We start from the raw sequence: 21,780 nt of genomic DNA, 5'->3' as shown, positions 1-21,780 counted from the left end.
AAGGTTTGGAGTTTGAACTAAACAAATAATAAGGAATTTCAAAGTGTTAAAATTTGGGTCGGAAAACTAATCAAAATAAACGAATAAATGTGACAAAAGAAAATAAGCTTTAATACTGGCAAAAAAAAAAAAAAGCAAAAATTGTTCTTCTGATCATTTGGTGCAGTTTTCAAAATGGAGTATTGTCATGATATCGACAATAAATACAAGACCTACTCTTTTTTTGGGTTTTTAGTTATAAGTTGTGGGAAACTTATCATCATTCAAGGAGTAAAATTTATAATCAAATCTTAAACATACCTTTCTGTTGAAAAGCACTAGATATTCATCATCAGAAAAGAAGCCCTTCAACTTTAGTAATTTGCTCATAGTGAGAGAACGAAGTTGTGCGAACATAATGTTGTCATCACTATTAACCTCTATTTCTTCTTTTCTTTCTATTGCAATTATTTCGCTCATTTTCTTACAATCATCTATCTCCATTTCTTGGAGGTGGGAAAAGCATCCAAACATAGATGAGGAGAAGACATTCCAAATTACAACATTTACTCACTTTTACCACTCGCAAGTTACGAAAAGACTCCGCTGGAAGTCGAGTGTTGCATATCCGTTTCAAATTGATCATATTGCTTAGATTAATTGACTCCAAGATTGGAAAGACAGAACCGAGAACCCCCATAGACTTGATAATATACTGAATCTCGTCATTGCCTTGGACTGTGAGATGCTTCAAACTTTGAAAACCTTCCGAATCTAATTCGTAAAGAATATTTTTGACACCCTTCATTTCACGCAAAAAGAGAGCTTCACATTTCCTCAATAATACTTTATACCCATCGTCAGATTGAAGGCTTATATTGAGCTTTAAAATTCTTGAAGCATCTAACATTTCTCCTCCGGAGAAGTAACTGCCTATGGCTATTCTATAGCTTACCAACCTTTCAAAAACCATGGCTTTTGGTAAAATCTTGGAATTCTGAATATGTACGTGTAACATGATCAGGTGATACAAATTGTCCAATTCTGAGACCATAACATTACTTCTTTCTGTGCTTTGTTCTTCAACCTCCCATTCAACAGTTCTCGGTAGGTATAATTCTTGTAAAATCTTCATATTAGATAACACATTGGGTGGAATGACTTTAAGATCGGAACATTCTTCCAAATCTAGCAATTGAAGGTGAGTTAAATGCCCTATTTCTTTTGGTAATTGTTCAAAAATTTTCAATGAAAGGCTAAGAATTTTCAAATTCTTCAGTTCTCCAATTATTGTTACATCCTTCACTGTACCTTTTAAAGTTAATGCTCGGAGTTTTTCAAGTGACAAATGTGATGAAGGAAGTATCTCAAACCATGTTTGAGATAAGCTTATAACTCTCAGCTCTTTCAACCCTTCAAAAAATGAGATTGGAATTCCCAAAGTCTCTTTTTGATCGAACATAAAAAATAAATGAAGATTCGGACATTCAAACCTTTTAGGAAGGTCACAATCATCAATGTAAGGCAATGAAATTGCACGTGAATCTTCACAATTTAAACGTTCTTGCAAGTCAGTAGTATTTCTTATCATAAACATCTGCTTTTCTTCAGCTGCAATATTAATTGCTACATCACGAATTACATCATGCATTTTGACTGTACCATTGTAATCACCTTCCAACAACAAGCTAGAATCTTTGAGTCTTTTAACCAATGTGTGCACCCTACCTCTCGCAACCTCTATTTTGTCAAGGTTACCAAACAAGCTCAAACCCACACCATATTTTATCAAGTCTTCTACTTTTATGTTGTAATCCTCTCTATGTAGACTACAAAGCAACCATAATGACTTTGCTTCATTACTTTTCAAAAACTCGCAACTCCACTTTATACTCTTGTACACCTTTTCATCCATTCCAGCGATCTTTATTGGCTCAGACATTTTGAACATGTTGACTGCGTCCTCCCAAACTTTTATATCTTTCTCATTTTTCAAGGTATTTGCAACTGTTTTAATGGCAATTGGTAATCCAGAACATTCTTCGACAATTTTAAGCATATTAGGTTGGATTTCAGGCCTTTTGGCTAAATCACCAACTATTTTCTCAAACAAGTTTCTCGCTTCATTTTTCAATAAAACTTCAACTGGGATCTGCTTTTGGGTATCCATATCATTGCATAGAACATTATAAAATCTTGACGTCAACAATAATTTGCACCCCTTCTGATCATCTCCAAAGGAAATCCCAAGATATTCCAAGTTCAGGGCCTCCCAAATGTCATCTATAATTATAAGGGTCTTCTTCTCTTGTTTCAATCGCTCACGTAGTTGATCTCCTCTTACAGATTCACTCTCCACCTCAAGTTTTAGACCTAATCGCTCCGCCATTTCCCTTTGAATATTTTTCAAGACTGGATCTTTGGATACAACTAAAAAAAGGTACTTGTCAAACAACTGGTCTTTCTGAGCTTGTTTTACAACTTCTTTGGCTAGCATGGTTTTGCCCACACCTCCCATCCCGTAAACCCCAATCCTATTGATCTTAGGATCTTTGAGCGCTTCAAGAACTCCAGTTAATGTTTGCATTCTTGATTCAAAGGCCTCATACCCTGTATTCGATGTAGCAGTTCCTACCACTTGTGGAGACTTACGATAGCCGACTCTATCGAACTTTCCCTCGTCCTTGATTTCCTTGACTTTCAATCCTATCTCAATTGCTCTCTTGCTCACTTGATAACGGGACTTCAAGTTAGGACACCACCCATTGCAGCACGTCATCTTTGCCTGCCCGTTATTTCTAATGAATTCCTCTGCCTCTGCTATGATCCCATCAGAACGGGTAAGCCATGTCTGAACATGAGGATGAATTTCCATTAAATTTCTTCTAGCAGCCGCAACTTCATTTTGTATACTATCCTTGGCATCCAGTAGATATATAACTTGGGGTATGAGATTATCAACATTACTTTTGTAGTGAATCAGATAATCCAAGTTACGTCCCAGTGCTGCAAGCACGCAATCGAGAATTTTCTCGCCGATTAGCTCTAGAAAATTCATTCTTGCAACTGGCTGCTGTCTAGGAGATACATAGTATATACGAAAGAAAAACCCAATAAGAAAATAGTGACAAAAACAACAGTTAAATCAAATTAAAGGAACCCAAAAAAAAAAAAAAAAAACCTTTCTTTGGATATTAATGGATAGACGGACGATGTTCTACTGTCTTCAGGGGGATGGTGGACCGAGATGCTATTTAAAACCTGAAAAAGAAAAAGAAAAAAGGACAAACTCAGTTTTGTCAAAATGAGCATCTTTTTGTGAATTTATTTCTGATTTGTATGAAAATCGTATATATTGCTGAGTAAAACAAATATACGAACATTCTATCAAATTAAAAAACAAAAGTTATAGATACGCACGTGAAAGATATAAGAATAAACAATGGATAATCAAGTAATGTCCAATTTCAACACCATTAATGTAATAATGTTAACAAACATCAAACTAAAATTTTCAAATAAAAATATATTTACAAAATCCATAATTTAGTAAATTACCATATAATTTTCAAGTAACCCAGTACCCACTTAAAATGTGTTAGATATTAATGTTGATATATCATGTTGAGTATGCTAAAATAGATACGGAAACGGAAGTATAAAATAGAGAACATGAAGTTATGTGGTTCAACCTAATAGCATACGCCTACGAAGGAAACTCTCAAGGGTTGCATCTTTATTGAGAGAAATTACATTTTATCACAATAAATTATAATTCATATTACACTTTACACTATAAACTTTTTGAATGAACGTTTTACATCCTAAACTCTGACCCTTGTTACACTTTGTACATCAACATTAAATTTGCTATTAACTTAGATGGAAATTCAAAGTTTAGGATGCTAAGTGTAAACAGAAGTATAGTTTAGAATGGTAAAGTGTAATTTCTCTTTTGTTTTTAAGGGATTAAGAAGACGAGCAATTTGGTCTTTTCACGTGATGTTATATTTTTCTATCTAAGTTAACAGTAAACTTGATGTCAAATTGTAGAGTGTAACAATGATCATAACTTAGGGTGTAAAATGTGCATTCAAAAAGTTTAAGGTGTAAAGTGTAATCGTAGTTATAGTTTAGAATGATAAAGTACAAGTTTCTCTACTATAAGAGAGTGTGGTATAAATCATGTATTACAATGAACATAACATGGGTATATATAGGAGGCTAAACCCTAAACTTCTAGTATAAGTAGGACACTTGTCTTCCACACAAAGTAGGACGTGCTTGGGCCTATTATATTGGCTAATGTCTATTATATCTCTAATATCCCCACTCAAACTCAAGATGGAAGTTTGAGGTTGGATAAGCATGATAAGATTCCCTAAAGAAACCATAAAGATGAAAAGATCAATTGAGCGATTTCAGAGTTTTAAGTACAAAAACAGAGTCCAAAATCAGAATCTACATGAAAAACTGAGCAAGTTAGGCCTATTTTGGGAAAATTTTGACTTTTGGTCGCAAGTCAAAGTCAAAGTCAATGGTCAATCAATAGGTTGAGCCAAAGTGGTGAAGTCACAGGTCAGATCCGGGTGATCTAGGTCGTGTCGGTTTGGGTAAGCTTAGTTAGATGATGTGGCATTGACAAGGTGTTGATGTGGCAACACTATTGACATGATGATTACATGGCATTGATTCGACAAATGGCAAATGACATGGCTTAGATGATGTGGCATGATGATGTCATCAAACAATGTTAGAAGATGCTATGTAGTCCCTGAGTTGAGTGGTTGAACGGCAACCGCACATAGATAAAGGGCAAAATTTCCAAGTGGGGGCATGGTGGCACTTTTGGCTTATGTTGGAGGCCAGATTCTAGGGTTCTACAAATCGAAGGGTGCTAAAGAGGACGGTGTGCTGCATACAGCCGATAGATGAGCTACATGTGGGTCGATGTAGATGAGCTACATGTGGGTCGATGTCATAGCCTTTAGGCCTTGCATGGTGACGCATGGATTCTGGGCATAACATTTCTTATAAGAAATATTGTAGACGTAACATTTCTTATATTATTTTTTTTTCATAGATGATTTCGGTCGCCTTGTATGTCTCTATTCTATGAAACTCAAAACTCAAAAGTAATAGTGTTGTATGCTTTCTTCATTTAAGAAGATGATAGAAAATCGTTATCTACCAAGATCAAGTACTTTCAAAGTCATTCTCAAAAAAAAAAAAAAAGTACTTTCAAAGTGTTGGTGCATTATAATTAACAAGAAGTTTATTTAAATATATCTTAGATGATTATGGCATTATTGCTTGAATCTCATGTTCTTACACTCAACAGCAAAGTAGTATAGCTGTGAAGCATCGACACCTTTTTCATAACTTTTGTATTTGATAAATGGGTTACATACTCACACCTGTTTTGAACTCCAAATCTCCTTACAAGGTTCTCTTTAATACACGCACAAACTATTACCACCCTCGCAACTTCGGATGTACCTGCAATCCTTATTTGAGGCCATACAAGCACAATAAATGCATTGCATTCTAAATGCATTTAGACTACTTCTCATGCATGTTTCTAGGATTGTATGCATTTATCTAAAATTAATTAATTCGTATACATTTTATATTTTTCAAAACTATTAATATACTTAGACATGTAATTTAATTTTTTTAGCAAAAAAAAAAAAAAATACTTCATTTAATGTGTTTGCAAAAAGATCAATTGTTATTACTATAATTTAAAGGATAATTACAAATTACTAAATAAAATAAAATATTTTTTTTGAGTTATATAAAATTGATTTCATGAAATTTTCTTTATTTTATATATATATATATATATGTGTGTGTGTGTGTATAGAGTTAATGATGCGGGAGACGCAAGAAAATTATTATTTAGTATTATTTATATTTACAAGTCAATTGTATTTTTATATTTTAGGTCCTAATGGTTTATTAGGTTATTAGTATTTTAATTCAAAAGTAAGGTTATTTTTGTAATAAGGTAATTAGGGTTTTCTAGTCAACTAAAACTAGGGTTTAGCAATCCTTTATAAGCAACCTATTGTACTCCTTGAGGAGATAGTTGATATTTTGATGAATGAAAAAAATAGTTGTTTGGTCTCTTTTGGTCTGGTACTGACTCTAGGTCCACCTGGCGAATCATACCTCATAAGGTTGCTTGGGGTTAACTTGAGACCTCAATACAAATCTAGGTACATTATTTTTGTCCAATTTCCTGTATCCACCATCACTCGTTTAACTTCAAATCCCCCTATTTGGAGGGTAAGAATTAGGGCATTATTATGGGGCTAAATAGTTCCCTCTTTATCCTGCTTCGAAAATCCTAGCACATGCTTCTCTTCCAGTCTCAGCCTTTTCTCTAGCCTTGATATTTGCCCCTCCTCAGATTGAGGAGCAAATGCCATCACTCGAGGTGCTTGTACTTGCCTCACCTCTAAAATGGGTGACGTGGATGACTTCTATAACTCCCAAGGGTGGTTAAGGTGTTGGGCCGATTCTACAGGGCATTTCTCTGATCTAGGAACTATTTCAGATGCACTAGTTGATCCAAAAAGTTTTAGAGAGTTTGACACTCCTTGGTCGTATGCCCCTGATCTCGGTGGTATTGGTAGTAAAGGCTCTGGTTCCTTTGGGTGGGGTTACTTCTCATCTTGTTTAGCCACCGCAAATAGGGATCATCCTTAATCATATCTACTATAAAGTAAATCGGTTCCTTAAACACCGTATTCACTATTTCAACTATCTTCCTTGGTGGCAAGTTGAAGAAATCTCTCCTAGACCAAGAAGGCATATATCAATCTACTTTGGTGTCCTTCCTATCGTGGATAATTTCTTTTGCTTTTCCCTTACTTTGAACTTGATCATCCTCCAACCTCTTGAACTCCTCAACTTCTGCATATCCCCTATAAGGTTCTTGGTAAGGGACTTTCTTAACTCGAAGCCCATAGAAAGGCCCACCTTGAACGTTCTAGCAGCCACATTTTCATGATTTCCTCTGATCTCATTATATAACTCCTAATAACGGTCTAATTATTGCCGTAGTGTTTCCCTATCTCCCATCGTCATGGTTAACAATGAGTCAATGGGCTTCGGTACTCTATTGCATGTCACGAATCTATCTCTAAATGTTGTCATGCGTTCCTCGTACTACCGGATGTAACCTTTGTCCAACCCATTGAACCATCTCATTACTATCAGTCCAAGGCTAGATGGGAAGACTTTACACATAAGAGCCATATTTCTCGAATAGATGGTTATGCTCTGGTTGAAATGACTGATGTGCTCTATTGGGTTTGTCTTCCCATTGTATATAACAAATGCAAGTTGGACAAAGTAGTGAGGTAGGTTCGAATGCTCAATCTGCTGAAAGAAAGGTGAGTGAGATATTTGGTAAAGAGCTTGGCTCATTGCATCAGCCATTAAGTTAGGTGGAGGGGCTTGCTCTCTTCTTTCGTCTCATGTGCCTCCACTAACAGAGTTTGAAAAATCCTCTCTACGATTTCCAAAAGGACTCCTTGATCTCCTCCCCCTCCAATTTGCCTCTCTCTTAGAACTTGAGCTAGTTGAAGGACGTCTCCTCTAGTCCCTCATATTAGCCCCTCTTCGAACTTGGCTTTGCAGGGTTTGGACCTACACCTTAACTTCCTCCAATTCATCATCCTTGGTGCTAGCTCGTGAAGACACTTGCTGTTCTCTCCCTCTCTACTTAGAGGATATTAAGGATCCTTTACTACTTCTATGTGATTAGGTGGGAGATCACACTTCTCTCCTAGGTTCTATATTCACCCATCACTCCCTAGGCCCTGAGCCTATGTAACCTTCTCCCTTACTATGGTCTGAATTCCAAGCTATATCTCAGTTTGCCATTGGTTACTTTTCAAATGAGCTCTTTAGTCTAAAATAGCAATTTCCCACAGATAGTGCCAATTGTATAGGGCAAAAATTGAGTAACCGTTTGGGTTGGGCTTTAACTTTAACAACTAAATTATAGAGATAGGCTGAAAAGCTAATTCTTGGATAATAAAGTAAAAACTCAAATAAAAGATATAATCACCAGGCAAAATTGGAAGATAACACTACTTCTTTCTTATAAACTTTCCCCAAGGCGATCCAAGAAGGAAATATACAAGTGAAGAATGCAAATACACATGAAACTATTATACGACTCTTACAATCTTCTCTCTAGACTTAATCTTTTTCAGATCCCTTGCACATGAAGGGTCTTTTCCTATTTATAGGGAAATTGTAACTACCTTAGCCGTCCACCTGTAGGGTAGATGCTCCTACTGGTAGGATACTTGTCCTGTCCCCATTTTCTTTCCTTGAGGCTAGGATAACTGTGTAATAGGTTGACAATACACCATTCAAGAGTGTCATTTAGCCATAAATGCGACATGGCTAGTTGGAGAATTGCATTTAATATGGAGGAGACAATTGCTTTCTCAAGAAACTTCCATCCCTTTCGTCTGGGATTTCAAAGTTCTTCTAATGAGATAGTTCCCCATTGATTACCCACAAAATTAATGTACTTTGTGACTACGCTTTGACCACAAAATTAAAGTAATAGTCACCTCCGCATTGATTCGACCCATTTGCTTAATGCAGTCACATTTAATTGCTGAATGACTGACCTGAATAATGCTTTAAGCCCCAAAAATCCATATTCATCATGAAAAGAAAGGGGAAGGTGTCTGATGGGACAAGTATCTCACTAGCTCTATGGTGAGATAGGTTTTTAAGGAGCAAGGCAGAGGGGAGTATAAAAGAAAGTAAGACGTGGAGGAATGGGGATAGGCAATCTAAAGAGAGAAACAAAGAGAAAAACTGAGAGTGAAATTTATGCTTGTAACAAGGAGTTGTTTTAGGAATAAAGAGGGGTTTTTCTTGAGTGTTCTTAATTAATATTTTGTGATTTCTTAACCTTGTTCAAGTCTCCAATTGTGGATTCATTCCTAACAGTACATTAACCAGACCCTATATATATATATATATATATATATATATGTATGTGTGTATGTGTGTATGTATGTATGTATGTATGAGTCAAAATTCGGTAAGGATGGAGTGTAAAATCATGTTTGATACCATCCAATAAGAGATTGTCACATTAGCTTTTTACTAAAATTCAATACATCTTACTAGACATAATAATATCTCAATAAGCTTTTTAATAAAATTTTTATGTTACTTATCAAAAAAAAAAAAAAAAATCTCAATAAACTAATAGTTGAATTGGATTTTCAAATTGGTATTAGAATTGATTGGGTGTAGTTATGCCTATTCTTTAATATTTAATAGGATGATATGGTATGTTGGGATTGAAGAGTATAAAACTTGAGTTTTACATATATATATATATATATATATATATATATAGACACACACACACGCACACACACTGAGAAGACGTTGGAAGGGTCAAAGGTTTTATGCCAGTGCAGTCTTTTTGAGTGGTCTCATTGTTGGGGTTTTACTGATTGTTCCTCTCTCTTTGAGTTTATGTTTTCTCTTAGATTATTTTCCTAATTTCCTTCTTTTTTGTTACTTGTTTTATCCTTTTATGTGTTGTTCATCATCATCAACAACTTATATTTTTCCTTACTATTTTCATTAATAATATTTCTATGATTATCTACCAATAAATATATATATAAATATATATATATATATATATATATATATATATATATATAAAAATTAAGGTCCAAAATATCACAAGTACAAATCTAAAACTAAAGGGGCCCTAAAAAACAGGCAAGGCCCAATCCGCCACTAAGAACCACTTAAAATGAGTAAGAGGAAGCCCAAAATCATGTATAGGCAAGCTTTGGGGCTTTAAAAAGAAAGAAAAAGAAAAAGAAAAAAGGAAGCTCAACCTAGCCTTTGTAAGGAGAGTTTCCTAGGGAGCCCAAAAAAAGACTTAACCAAGATAACTTGGGACTGCTAGAGCCATGGGATCCTCGGAAAATGCAGGAAGGGATCAGCTAGGATTTGGACAGCTCATGGGAACATACTCATGGTCACAAAGAACAAAAACAGGCATGTCCCATCAGTCACCTATGACTCAAAAAAAAGGCAGATGGCTTAGGAATTAGACTTCAAGAAAAGAAGTCAGGTACCTCGGGTAACGCAGGAAGGTGAACCATGAAGGAAGGTGGCTGGGGATTTTTCAACTTGATAAGGAAGAATCTACCCATTTAGAGAAAACGACAAAAAGGTAAAGCAGCCAAAAAGGTGGGTTTGAAAAGGAGCATCTAGAAGCTTTGGGAAGAGAGGATTGAAAGTCAGCCCTTAGGATCTCCCAAAAAAAGAAAGTCAGCTGTGGGCTTTTTGGGGGGAAACCTCAAAAGGAGAAAATAGTGAGAGAATAAGGAAGAGACCAGCCACTAATGTTGCTGACACAACATTGGTTCTGGTACTCAGGGTAACAAACGCAGGGAATCAATGGTACACCAAAAACCCTAAGAAGGTACTATAAAAGGGGATGAAGCCATTAGTAAAAACCATTCAACAATAAGGAATCAAAGCAAAAGGATCCTTTGAAAAACTTCTTTAAAATTCAAAAAGTGAGAAAAGAGAGAAAACACTGTGAGGGATCCTAAGACAGACACTAGAGGATACACTTGGATTCAAAGGGATTCAAACCTTACAAGTCTTAGAAGCCTGCAAAGAGCTATCTAAGTCTGTGACTTTTGAGCTTATTTGGACCTTGTGACATATCTCAGTGGAAGAAGGGGCCAGATTACCGAAATTAAAAAATAACGAAATATCATTTATTTTTCTGAGGATCCTTATTTACCTTTTTATTTTTATTCCTTTACTGTTCCCCAGCCATTTACTGTACAATATGTTTATATTTTATATGTATGAATGTGTATGTGTTGTAGGATCCACGTTTTGTGCACAACTTGGTTTGTAATTAACCCAACATAGCTGCAGTGAACCAAACCCAGTCCACCAAACAAGAAGTATAAGGCCCAGGATCCTTGTTTCTACTTAGGATTAGATACTATAAAAAAAAAAGACCCCACAATATATATATGCATGCATGTATGTATGTATGTATGTATGTATGGGAGTGATTAACTAACACTTTCAAATGAGGTTCACTACATAAAAATTTTCAAGAAGGTTCCCTGGAATGCCAAATGTTCATATTCATGTGGATGGAGAGTTCATGGAAAACATTCAATTAGAGAGAATCCAGAGGTCTTGGGGTTATTGCAATAAGAATGCAAGCATGAAATTTGTAGATATTATAGCAGAGAGTCTAGCTGTACAAAGATTTTTTAAGTATTATTGTAAATAGTTTTCCTGTAGTGATGTTTTCTAAGGAATTGGGTCCTTTGACGTGTGTTTTCCATTGAAGATATTCTTATTTGGTTGTCCAATTCAATACCAGATCTTGTGTCTTGGGTTGTTCTCTTTCAATACGTTGCTTTTAGAAATGGTACTTGATTACTATGGTTAGTTTGTTTATTTGTATTGATAACTTTAGGGAAAAATACCAATACACCTCTTGAACAATGGGTAAGTGGCCAAGACACTCCCCTCAACTTTTATTTTAGCAAATTTTCTCCTTAAACTTCACACAGCTTCCAAATAGAGGTAGCTATAGTTTGCCATTTAAACTCACGTTAGTTAATCACGTGTATGTCACGTGTAATAAAATTTACCCAATTGCAATTTATCGAGCCAAAGAGAGAGAAAGAGAAATTAGGTTCACTAGTCTAGGCATTCACTAGAGGAGGATCTTTCAACCGAGCTGCGGTATCATCGGAATTCGAGCTCTCACCGCCAATCTAGGCTTTGTGTCGCCAACTGCTCAGTTCGTTTGACAATCACTACTTGTTAACCCATTGCTGATCTAGACTTTTTGTCTTTTTCCCTCCCTTTTTCTTTCATATTCTCGGCAAAACAAACAGCATCTAAAGCGATAGAGAGAGGTAGCAAAACATAGAAGCCACGAACGGTGAGATCAGTTTTTCTTACACGCTACAAAGCGTCAAAACTCAAGATTTTTTTATCCTTTCAAAAAAATTACTTATAATTAAGTTGAGAGAGGGAGTTTGGTAATCAATCTGTAGAATTGTATTTGTGAGAGTAGGGATAATCAGGAATTGAATTGGGTTAGTAGTGGATTGATATGATAATCAAAACAAACATCATTGGCTTCTCTTTTTCTCTCTTTTGCAAATGTAATTGGAGCTTTTTATTTACACATGACATGCACGTGATTGACCAACTTGAGTTTAAACAACAGACTAACAGCTATCTCTATTTGGCAGTTATTGGAAATTCAAGGAGGAAATTGGCTAAAATGAAAGTTGAGAGGGTGTTTTGGTTCAAGAGGTGTATTGGCATTTTTTCCATTACTTTAAAATCAATGTGATTGATGAATAAATCTATAAATTCTATTGTAAAAATGTAATGGTCTCAACAAGTTTTTTAAGTTGTATTTGAGCAAAGGTATACTTTGTAATAAGGGTTTAGTTTCCTAAGTTTGATCCCTAGCCCCTATTGGCATGAATAAATCTCAGTTTCTTAGTGTTTCCCCTTATCTTGAGGAGATTACTATGCCTACTAGAAGGTTTGCAAAAGAGTGTTCCTTAATTCTTTAAATGATGAGAACATGGTATTTGTTGCCATGAAATATAGACAATTTCTCAAAGTTAGGAAGGGTAAAAAGTAGAATAAACCCCTAGACCTACTGGACAACTTAAGAGTGAAGCTAGTTGTAGACACCCATTTAACACCAGATAAAAATCTTTAGTACCCGGCAGTAATAAGAGCATTTGCAACGGTGGAGCTAAATAGCTATATAGCTATTTTAGCTCCACCAAAACACCAAAAAGAAGCATGCAGCAGTGGAGCTATACTTATTTTTTTTTAGCTCCGTTACTACAGTGCACATCTATAGATAGATGTGCATTGTAGCTGAGAGCTAAAAAAAAAAAAAAAAACAATTTTTTACTCCCTGGCCAATTAAAATAATAAAAATGGTTCTCTCCTCTCTCTCTCTCTCTCTCTCTCTCTCTCTCTCTCTCTCTCTCTCTCTCTCTCTCTCAGAGTGCTGAAGCTCTCATCATCTCTCAAAACTCTCTCAACGTCACTCTCTCAAGCTCCCTCATTCACCGCCGCCGGCCCAACTCATCCTCAACGTCGCTGCAACCGAAGCTCAACGTCACCGACCCACCAGCCATCCCAAGTCGCCGATCAGCCTCAGACCCACGCTGCCATCTGCCTTAGACCCACATCACCAATCGCCTCAAACCCACATCACCAATCGCCTCAAACCCACTTCTCTTTCGTTTTTTTTCTCTCTCTCTCTCTCTCTTTCTCTCTCCGTTTTTAGCTCCGATCGGGTCCCACATTCCCGACTCACCTCAAATCGGAGCATTTTATTTCGCTTTGCACTCATCATCACTGTTTATGATCATTGATCGATGATCGACGCAGGTCTCGTCGGCCAGTACCGAATCGGACAGAGTATCAAGTATGGGTTTCGGTTTGGCTATGTTGATTTTTTTAGGTTTTTGTTTTGTTCTTCTTCACTGGTTTGGCTGTGTTGATTTTTTTGAGTTTTTGTTTTTTTCTTCTTCAATGGTTTTGATGGGCACAGTTGGGTTGTGGTTGTGCAGTGATTTTTATGGGTTTAATGGTGGTTGTGGTGGTGTGTGGGTGGTTGAATGAAATATTATTTTATTGTAGTGTTTATATTATTTTATTGTATTAAAAGGTAAAATAACTCCACTGCTGTAGGGTGTGAGGAGGTAAAATAGATAAAGTGACTTTTTGTGTAGCTAAAAAGCTAAAAATTTAGATCCACTGATGTGGATGCTCTAGGGAGCTTGAACTTTTTCCCTTTTAAATGGGTTACACACACCAACTTTAAACTTCAAATCTCCTTACAAGATTCTGTTTAATACATACCCAAACTACTACCACCCTTGCACCTTCGGATGTACCTACTATCCTTATTTTGGGCCACTTAAGAGCACTAGCATCAGTTATTCTATAAATATTTTATTTTGAAACACAAAAAAGTTACTTTATCTATTTTAACACACTACTTTACAATACACCCTACATCACATCTTCTATTTTAACATTCATCATATTAAAATATTATAACCAACCTATTAAAATAATATAAATTACCCAACAAAAATACTCATTCATTTATTTTCTCTCTCTAAGTCTGAGCTCTCAAATCTGAAGCTTTGTTTCTCTATCTCTCTCTTCCTCCCTATCTCACTTCCTCTCTCTCATGCTCCAATCCCAGTAAGAAAAAAAAAATCACCATCACTACAACCACCAAATTTGTAACCCAACACCACTTATTGCAAGAATTAAATAAAAATAAAAAAAAAATAAAAAGAAAGAAAAGGAAAAAAAAAAATATCAAACCTGTTTTTGATTGACCCAAGCCAAACTCAACCAACAACCAATATTAATCAACCCAACCACCACGATTCACACAGACCAAACAACAGATCAAGCAAAACCCAAAATCAACCCAAACTTCACATTCATTGTGACCACAGCCCAAGATAAATGAGAGAGAGAGAGAGAGAGAGAGAGAGCAATACCCAAGGTTTCAATTGAGAGAGAAAGAGAAGAGAAGAAGAGACAAACTGAAAGATTAGAGAGTGGGTGAGAGAAGAGGCAAAAGAGAAGAAGAGTAGAGAGAATGAATGGGTGAGGGACAAATGAATGAATACCTTATTATTATGAGAGAGAAAGTTGAATAAAAAAATATTCAAAATTTTTTGCATTTTCTTCTGTACCCTTCTATTGATAGAAGAGTACTGTAGCTCATGCCAAATATTTTTGGCTTTTAGTACACTTGATGAAGAATGGTTTTTGGTGTTTGATGTACTAAATGCTATAAATTTAACATTTAGCATACTTAATGCTAGTGCTCTAAGCACGATAAGCTAAGCCCCAAATTAATTCCAAGCGTATTCTTGGGCTCTAGTACCCATTCCAATGGATACCATTGTTTGGATCCAAAATTTACACTTCACGACATGTGGTTTTTACGAGTCCACCTTTCCATTTGAAGCCACAAAATCTACTTCATCCACCTTAGACACTTATCAACGGTGGGTTAATCTACCTATCACATCACCAGGCCAGCACTCCTTCCTTCTACTAAGCTATCTCTATCTGTACCTTAGCCCAATTCCTCTATCACACCCAACTCTATCGCCATTATTCTAGGTTTTTTCTACTGCACTTATATTACTTGTGTAAGTGATTAACACATTGTTTATTAATATAAAAGATAAACCTTGTACTTTATTTTATACAATTCAATACAAAGTCTTTCAGCTTTTAACAATTACAACTTTAACAATTACAATGCTACAAGCAAAGTACATAAGAATTAAATCAAACAACAACAACAACAACAACAACAACAACAACAAAAAAGAAGAAGAAGAAGGAAATATAGAAGCTACGTACCTTTGTTCAGGATACCAAATTATCAATGAAGCAAGAACTGACTGCTTTCCGCTGCGTATACCTCTTTTCAGAATGCTGAGCAATTGAGCAAGGACAGTCAATTTGGTAAATGAATAAACGTGAAGGGCAAATAATATCTAGATCTTTTCTCTCTGTTTTCTTGCTTTTTAAAGCAAATGAAATAAATAGCCAAATTGAAATGCAATAGCATCAACAAGGCTCGACTTTGGTGTAAGGTCTTCACATTACCCTTGGTGAAAGACACTAGCTATTATACCAAGGCTCGAACTTTTCCCCTCATCCACAACTCAGTTAAAAATAAAGAATAGAGCAACTAGACTCCTACGCGCCACAACGTTGCCAGTTGTTTTTCTGCCCGCTAATGGGAATCAGACTTTAAGTTGAAATGTTGGAACCGCCTAACACACTTTTTTTTGTCCTTTTTTAAATAAAAAAAAATTATTTTTTGGTAAAACCAAGCGGAGAATGAAATTTCAAAAAGTACAACAAAAACTATATGGTAAAGAGTAGGAAGTATCTTTTTTTCTCTGTATTTAGAAATGTAGTAACGTAAGACCAAATTGAGCAAAATGATAACTCACAACAAAAACTAAGATGAAAAGTTGGAAGTACTAAGTATATGGCTTTTTTTTTTTTTTAATGTAAAACCAAATTGAGGAACTCGCAATGAAGACTAAGATGATTTTTTTTTATGTGATTTTTTTTTCTCTGTTATAAAGAAGACGAAAGGTTGGACGTATCTGACTTTTTTTTTTTTTAATGTAAAATCAAATTGAGGGAACGACAACTTGCAACGAAAATTAAGATAAAACTTTTTATTTTTAATATAATAAGATGAAAGTAAATATCTATCTTTTAATCAGAAAAAGAAAAGAAAAGGAAAAAAAAAAACTATGATCTAAGTATCTGACCTGACTTTTTTTTTGGTTTTTTTTTTAAGTAAAGAAAAAAAAATGAGAGGAAGACACAACACACAAACTGCAGCAAAAGTTTGAATAAAATGATGTTGAATTTGTATTTCTGACCCTCCGCTTAATCTGCAAAACAAAGATTACTCACACAGTTCAAAGGATTTAATGCAGTGCTGATCTCCACATGCGAATGAAAATGGACAGTCACGCTCAAAACGATAAACAGATTATGATCTGAATTGAAGCAGATCTGACTGTGTGTATCCTCATACAGAAAAACAGGAGAAATAAAATTAACGCTAACAATCACTCAACAAAATTAAAATTCTATTAGGATTTGGTCCAGAACTTATAATTACACCATTCATTCAAAGAGTATCAATATAGATTTTTTTTTTTTTTTTTTGTCAAATAAAACAATAGAAAGTAAACAATCACAATCCTATTAATCCACTATTAAAAAAGAACAAGGATAAAAAAAATAAAAATAAAAAACACGCAAGGCAGTACAACCTTATCACCTTCGACTAGGACAAGGCGCCAGAGAATGCCTAAGCTTCAGGTAATATTACCAACACCACAAATACACGTTTCGTAAGAACTCTATTTTCTGTCTCTCCCTCTTCTTTATTATATATAACATTTAGGCAAGATTTTTGCAATCTTGTACATCACTCACAGATTAAAGGCATTACTCTGGCAATAAGCAAAGAATTAATCTCTTACCAACAAATCAAAAAAGGAACAACTAACAAAGCATCTTCGTCTCATCAAAAAAAAAAAAAAAAAAAAAAAAAAAAACAAAGCATCTTCGATGTTCAAGACAACAAGATAACATTGGGCAGAGGGACGAGCGGGCCGGCAGGGGCTATGACCCTCCATACTTTTGAAATTCTTCCCCACCCTTTATTGCATTATTGGTTAAGGTATATAAAGTTAACATTTACTTTTTTTAATTTATCTAAATTTAATTGATTTTTATACATTTTATATTTTTCAAAACTATTAGTACTCTTAGACATGTAACTTAATTTGTTTAACAAAAAAAAAAAACTTCATTTAACATGTTTTCAAAAAGAACAATTGTGATTACTGTAATTTAATGGATAATTACACATTGCTTAATAAAATAAAATATTTATTTTGAATTATATAAAACTGACTTCATGAAATTTTCTTATATATGAAATATATATTATTAAAGGCATGCTTTAAGTATTACGTGTGTCGGTGTGTGTTTAAAATGGACAATGTTGTGTGGCTACAATTTCACACAATATATTTAAATTTAGATGTGAATTTTGATAAATTTATCATGGAATAATATTTTCTTCTTATATCTTCCATATTTGCAAGATTTTTAAAATGTAAAAAATTAATATTTATGTCATCAATCAAATATTTATATTTCAAGTTTTTGTAGTCTAAAATTATGTATTAAAAATAAATTTATGGATCAAATAATAAATGATTTCTGATTGACAAGAAATTTGACATGCTTGTTGAGAATATAAAGAACATGTAATCCAATAATTAAATTTTCAAAATATGTAGAAAAGTTATATTTTTTAGTGGGAGTTGGAGCAAACTCGAAGTACACGTACGCAAGCTTACAACATGCGCATGCATATTTAGGGTTTCTATATGTTTTTCTTTCACTAGAACATCCTTTAAGCTAAAGACTTACAAGATTGGGCCCTAAACTAGCCCTAGGCGTCTAAGTGATATCGTCATTAGGGAACAAGGGCTTGAGTTATAATGGATACAAAATGAAGTGTTTACAATAGTGTTTGTATAAATTTACTCTCGTGCCTCTATTACATAAAACAAATTACTCTCTTCATCCCAAAATGTTGGTCCTATAAAGAAAATTCAACTTTTTAAGATAACATCATTTAAGAAACTGATAAGTTTAAGAGAAGGTGCAAATTAAAAAGGTGCAAATTTCCAAAACCACACTCATTAATTTAAGAGAAGCACTACATCCACAATATTTTCACAACAAATCATAAGTGATAAATTGTTACTGGTTCGAATTTGAATTCACCAATGATATGCTTTTTTGCCCACCAATATTAACCTATAATAACCTACCACTGAAGATTTATTGTGAAAGTATTATGAAAATATTGTAGATATCGCATTTCTCTTAATTTAAACTATGAAAAAAGAATGACATTGAATTTTTAAATAAAGTAAAGGTAAAATATAAATTTTATTTATTAATTTTGGAAAGAAGATTTCATTTTAGAACATCCCAAAATACTATTTTGGTCCTTACATTTTGGGACCATAGTCAATTTGGTTCCTATATTTTGGTAGCAGTTAATTTGATCCTTGTTATTTTCATCATAAAGTCAATGTGGTCTTTACCATTAAATCACTAACGGAAAATGTCTACATGACAAAAAGTGTGTATTATTGACACACTTAGGGCTAGGGATGGCAATTTTGCCCCGCCCCGCTTAACCCGCCCCTCCCCACTTCGCCCCGCACAGATTTTAGTCCCGCACCACGGGGCGAGGCAGGATTGGGGTAAGATTTTAGCCCCGCACCACGGGGATGGGTTTAGACTTTTTAGACCTACCCCACCCCACACCTCCCCGTTCCTCTCCCCACCCCGCGTTGCTAAGGGTTATATTTGTAAATTTTTTATATCCTAAAACTCTACTATTTAAACAAACATATCAATATTAGTTTATTTTATTCTACTCAATGTGGTTTGCTGCCTTTATTTTGTTATGTGTTATACTATGAGATTTTTTTTTTTTTTTTTTTTGTGATTATCTTGTTAAACGCTTGAATATATTATACAATTTTTTCTAAAAATTTTTTAATTGATGGCATAAATTTAGTTATAATTTCAAGCATATTTTTATTAATGAAATAAGTTTCATTAAAAAAATTGTACTAGTTGTAAAGCAAATTAACAAAAAGTAGAGTTTTACGAGGTGGGGCAGGGTTTTGCAGGGCCCCAAGGGGTGGGAATAGGGTGAGAAAGATTTCTCCATCATGCAGGGCAAGGCGGGGATGGGGTAAGACAAAACCATACGGGGCGGGGACGAAGACTCCATTCTTCAGCCCCATCCCGCCCCATTACCATCCCTACTTAGGGCTGATGTGGCTTATAAATAGTATTAAAAAATTATAATAAACAAAAAAAAAAATGCCACCTTGCCTAAAAAATATATATATAAATTAGAAAAACACAAAAACAAAACAAAATTAATTCCTCAATTAAATCAAAAAAAGAAAAAAAAATCCGCATAAATTTTTTTTTTCTTTCACTTTCTTGCCAATTGATCACACAAATACATCCAAAACAAAATCATCTCTAATTCATTTTCTCTTCTTTTCTTCCACTTTCCTAGTAACCAAACACCGAAACCCATCTAAATATCAAATTCCCCAAGAACAGCTGTCAACAACCACTAATCATCGACACCCACTAAAACCTAGTCACACCACAACAACAAAACCCAAATGAACCCATGCTAGAAACCTCAAATCAATCCAACCCATCTATAGCAACAAAACCAGATCAACTTAAAGCAAAATTTTGAGACCCAAAGCAACCAACAATGCAACAATGAGAGAGGTTGTGTTTCAAGCTCATCAAATCTAAGTGTGTTTATTGCGCAAAACTGGGATGACATTGCCATGACTAGCCATGTTTGTGCATATATATATATATATATATATATAAATGGGTTTGGTGGCCGATAGAAGGCTTAATGGATTGATGCTATTGCTAAATCTTAGATTTGATTGATGACATTTTTATTGCTTAATTATGTGTTCGTAACAGACCCACTTATGCCCCCCAATCCATTCACTGCTCTGCTCCAAGAAACTCTGCCCCTTGCAAATTACCCAAATGGCATGTCTAACAACTTAGAAACAGTAGCTTACCATGAAAATCTTCAAGAACTCATCTAGACCCCAATCAACCCTCAGACACTAATAAATTTTGATATAGCGAACGAATTGCAATTGATGATGTTGTTGTGTTATGAGACCGTGTTAACGGATTTCTTCTGGGATGAAGTGAATATTTTCAGCCTAATTAATTTTGTTTTTGTATTTTTCTGATTTTAAAATATTTTTAGGTGACGTGGTATTTTTTATGTTGGTTAATTTTTTTAATATTATTTTCTATGCCACGTTAGCTTTAAGTGTGCTAACAATGCACATAGTTTGCCATATAGACATTTTCTGTTAATAATTTAACGGTAGGGACAAAATTGACTCTAAGTTGAAAATAACAGGGACCAATTTGACTGCTATTAAAATGTAGGGACTAAATTAATTGAAACCTCTAGATGTAGGCACGAAAATAGTATTTTTACCTAGTTTATAAGGAAAAGAAACAAATGTTGAAAAAAAAATATTTATGCTTGAAAAAGACAAAAAAGGGGGGGGGGGGAGAAAAAGGCTAAACTGATGTGAAGGTGGAGAGGGGCAAATGGATAGTTTCTCATCTTAAGTCCACTTTCTCCCCAATTTGGTAAGAAAACAAAACCTTCACAAAATCATCCTCTCCAACCAAACACACACCTCAACTATTTTCTCACCTTACAAATAAGTAATCAGCAATCACCCCACTTTTCTCTCCAACATGTGACCCCAACCAAACATAGCCTAAATGCGGGTGTAAATTGAATGAATATGTGTGTGTGTGTGTAATTCATGTTGCTTTTTAGTTGATCATAAACTTTGAGTAGTACATATATTTTTAAAAATGGAACTTTACATGTGCCAGCTAAACGGTAAACCATATATAAATGCCACTAGGGGTGGCAATTTTTATCCATATCCATAAACCCACCCATTACCCACCTAATTTGGATAAGTCTTAACCCAACCCATTTGAATATTTGGGTTAAATGGGTAAAGACCCATTAGGTTATTTAGTTATATGAGTCTTAATGGATAAACCCACTAATACCCACTAAAACCCATCTAAAATTTAAATAAACAACATAAAATCTAAATTTCTAGAAAATGACCAAAATACCCCCAAAACCTAAAAATTACCAAAATACACCCTAAACCTAAAAAATTACCAAAATACTCCCTAAACCTAAAAAATGACCAAAATACCTACAAAACCTGAAAAATAATTGAAATACCCCCAAAACCTAAAAAAAATACCAAAATACCCTGAAACCTAAAAATGATCGAAATACCCCAAAACCTAAAAAATGACCAAAATAACCCCAAAATCTAAAAAAAATGATCGATAAAAACCACTGAAACCTAAATTATGACCAAAATACCCCTAAACATGTAAGATGACCAAGATACACCTGAAACATCTAAAATTACCAAAATAGAGGTCTAGGGTATTTTGGATGTTTCGAAGATA

At 34.6% G+C, this 21,780-nt stretch overlaps 1 protein-coding gene across 1 annotated transcript; it reads right to left on the bottom strand.

Annotated features, from left to right (window-relative positions):
* Positions 1–469: 469 nt before the first annotated feature.
* Positions 470–15,545, bottom strand: LOC115954186 (disease resistance protein At4g27190-like). The gene is made up of 2 exons (XM_031072099.1): positions 15,481–15,545; positions 470–3,056 (listed from the first exon to the last, which is right to left on the bottom strand). Exon 2 carries the CDS (start codon positions 3,035–3,037, stop codon positions 470–472), a length of 2,568 nt encoding a protein of 855 aa, XP_030927959.1. The 5' UTR covers positions 3,038–3,056; positions 15,481–15,545.
* Between the last annotated feature and the right edge of the window lie 6,235 nt (positions 15,546–21,780).

This window comes from Quercus lobata, chromosome 1, assembly GCF_001633185.2.
Source record: "Quercus lobata isolate SW786 chromosome 1, ValleyOak3.0 Primary Assembly, whole genome shotgun sequence".
Taxonomy (NCBI): Eukaryota; Viridiplantae; Streptophyta; class Magnoliopsida; order Fagales; family Fagaceae; genus Quercus; species Quercus lobata.
The sequence above is the reverse complement of the archived record's forward strand: the minus strand, read 5'-3'. Positions and strand labels throughout refer to the sequence as shown.

Excerpts from the sequence above, each read along its gene's own strand:
- LOC115954186 (XM_031072099.1), bottom strand. The coding sequence starts at position 3,037 with ATGAATTTTCTAGAGCTAATCGGCGAGAAAATTCTCGATTGCGTGCTT.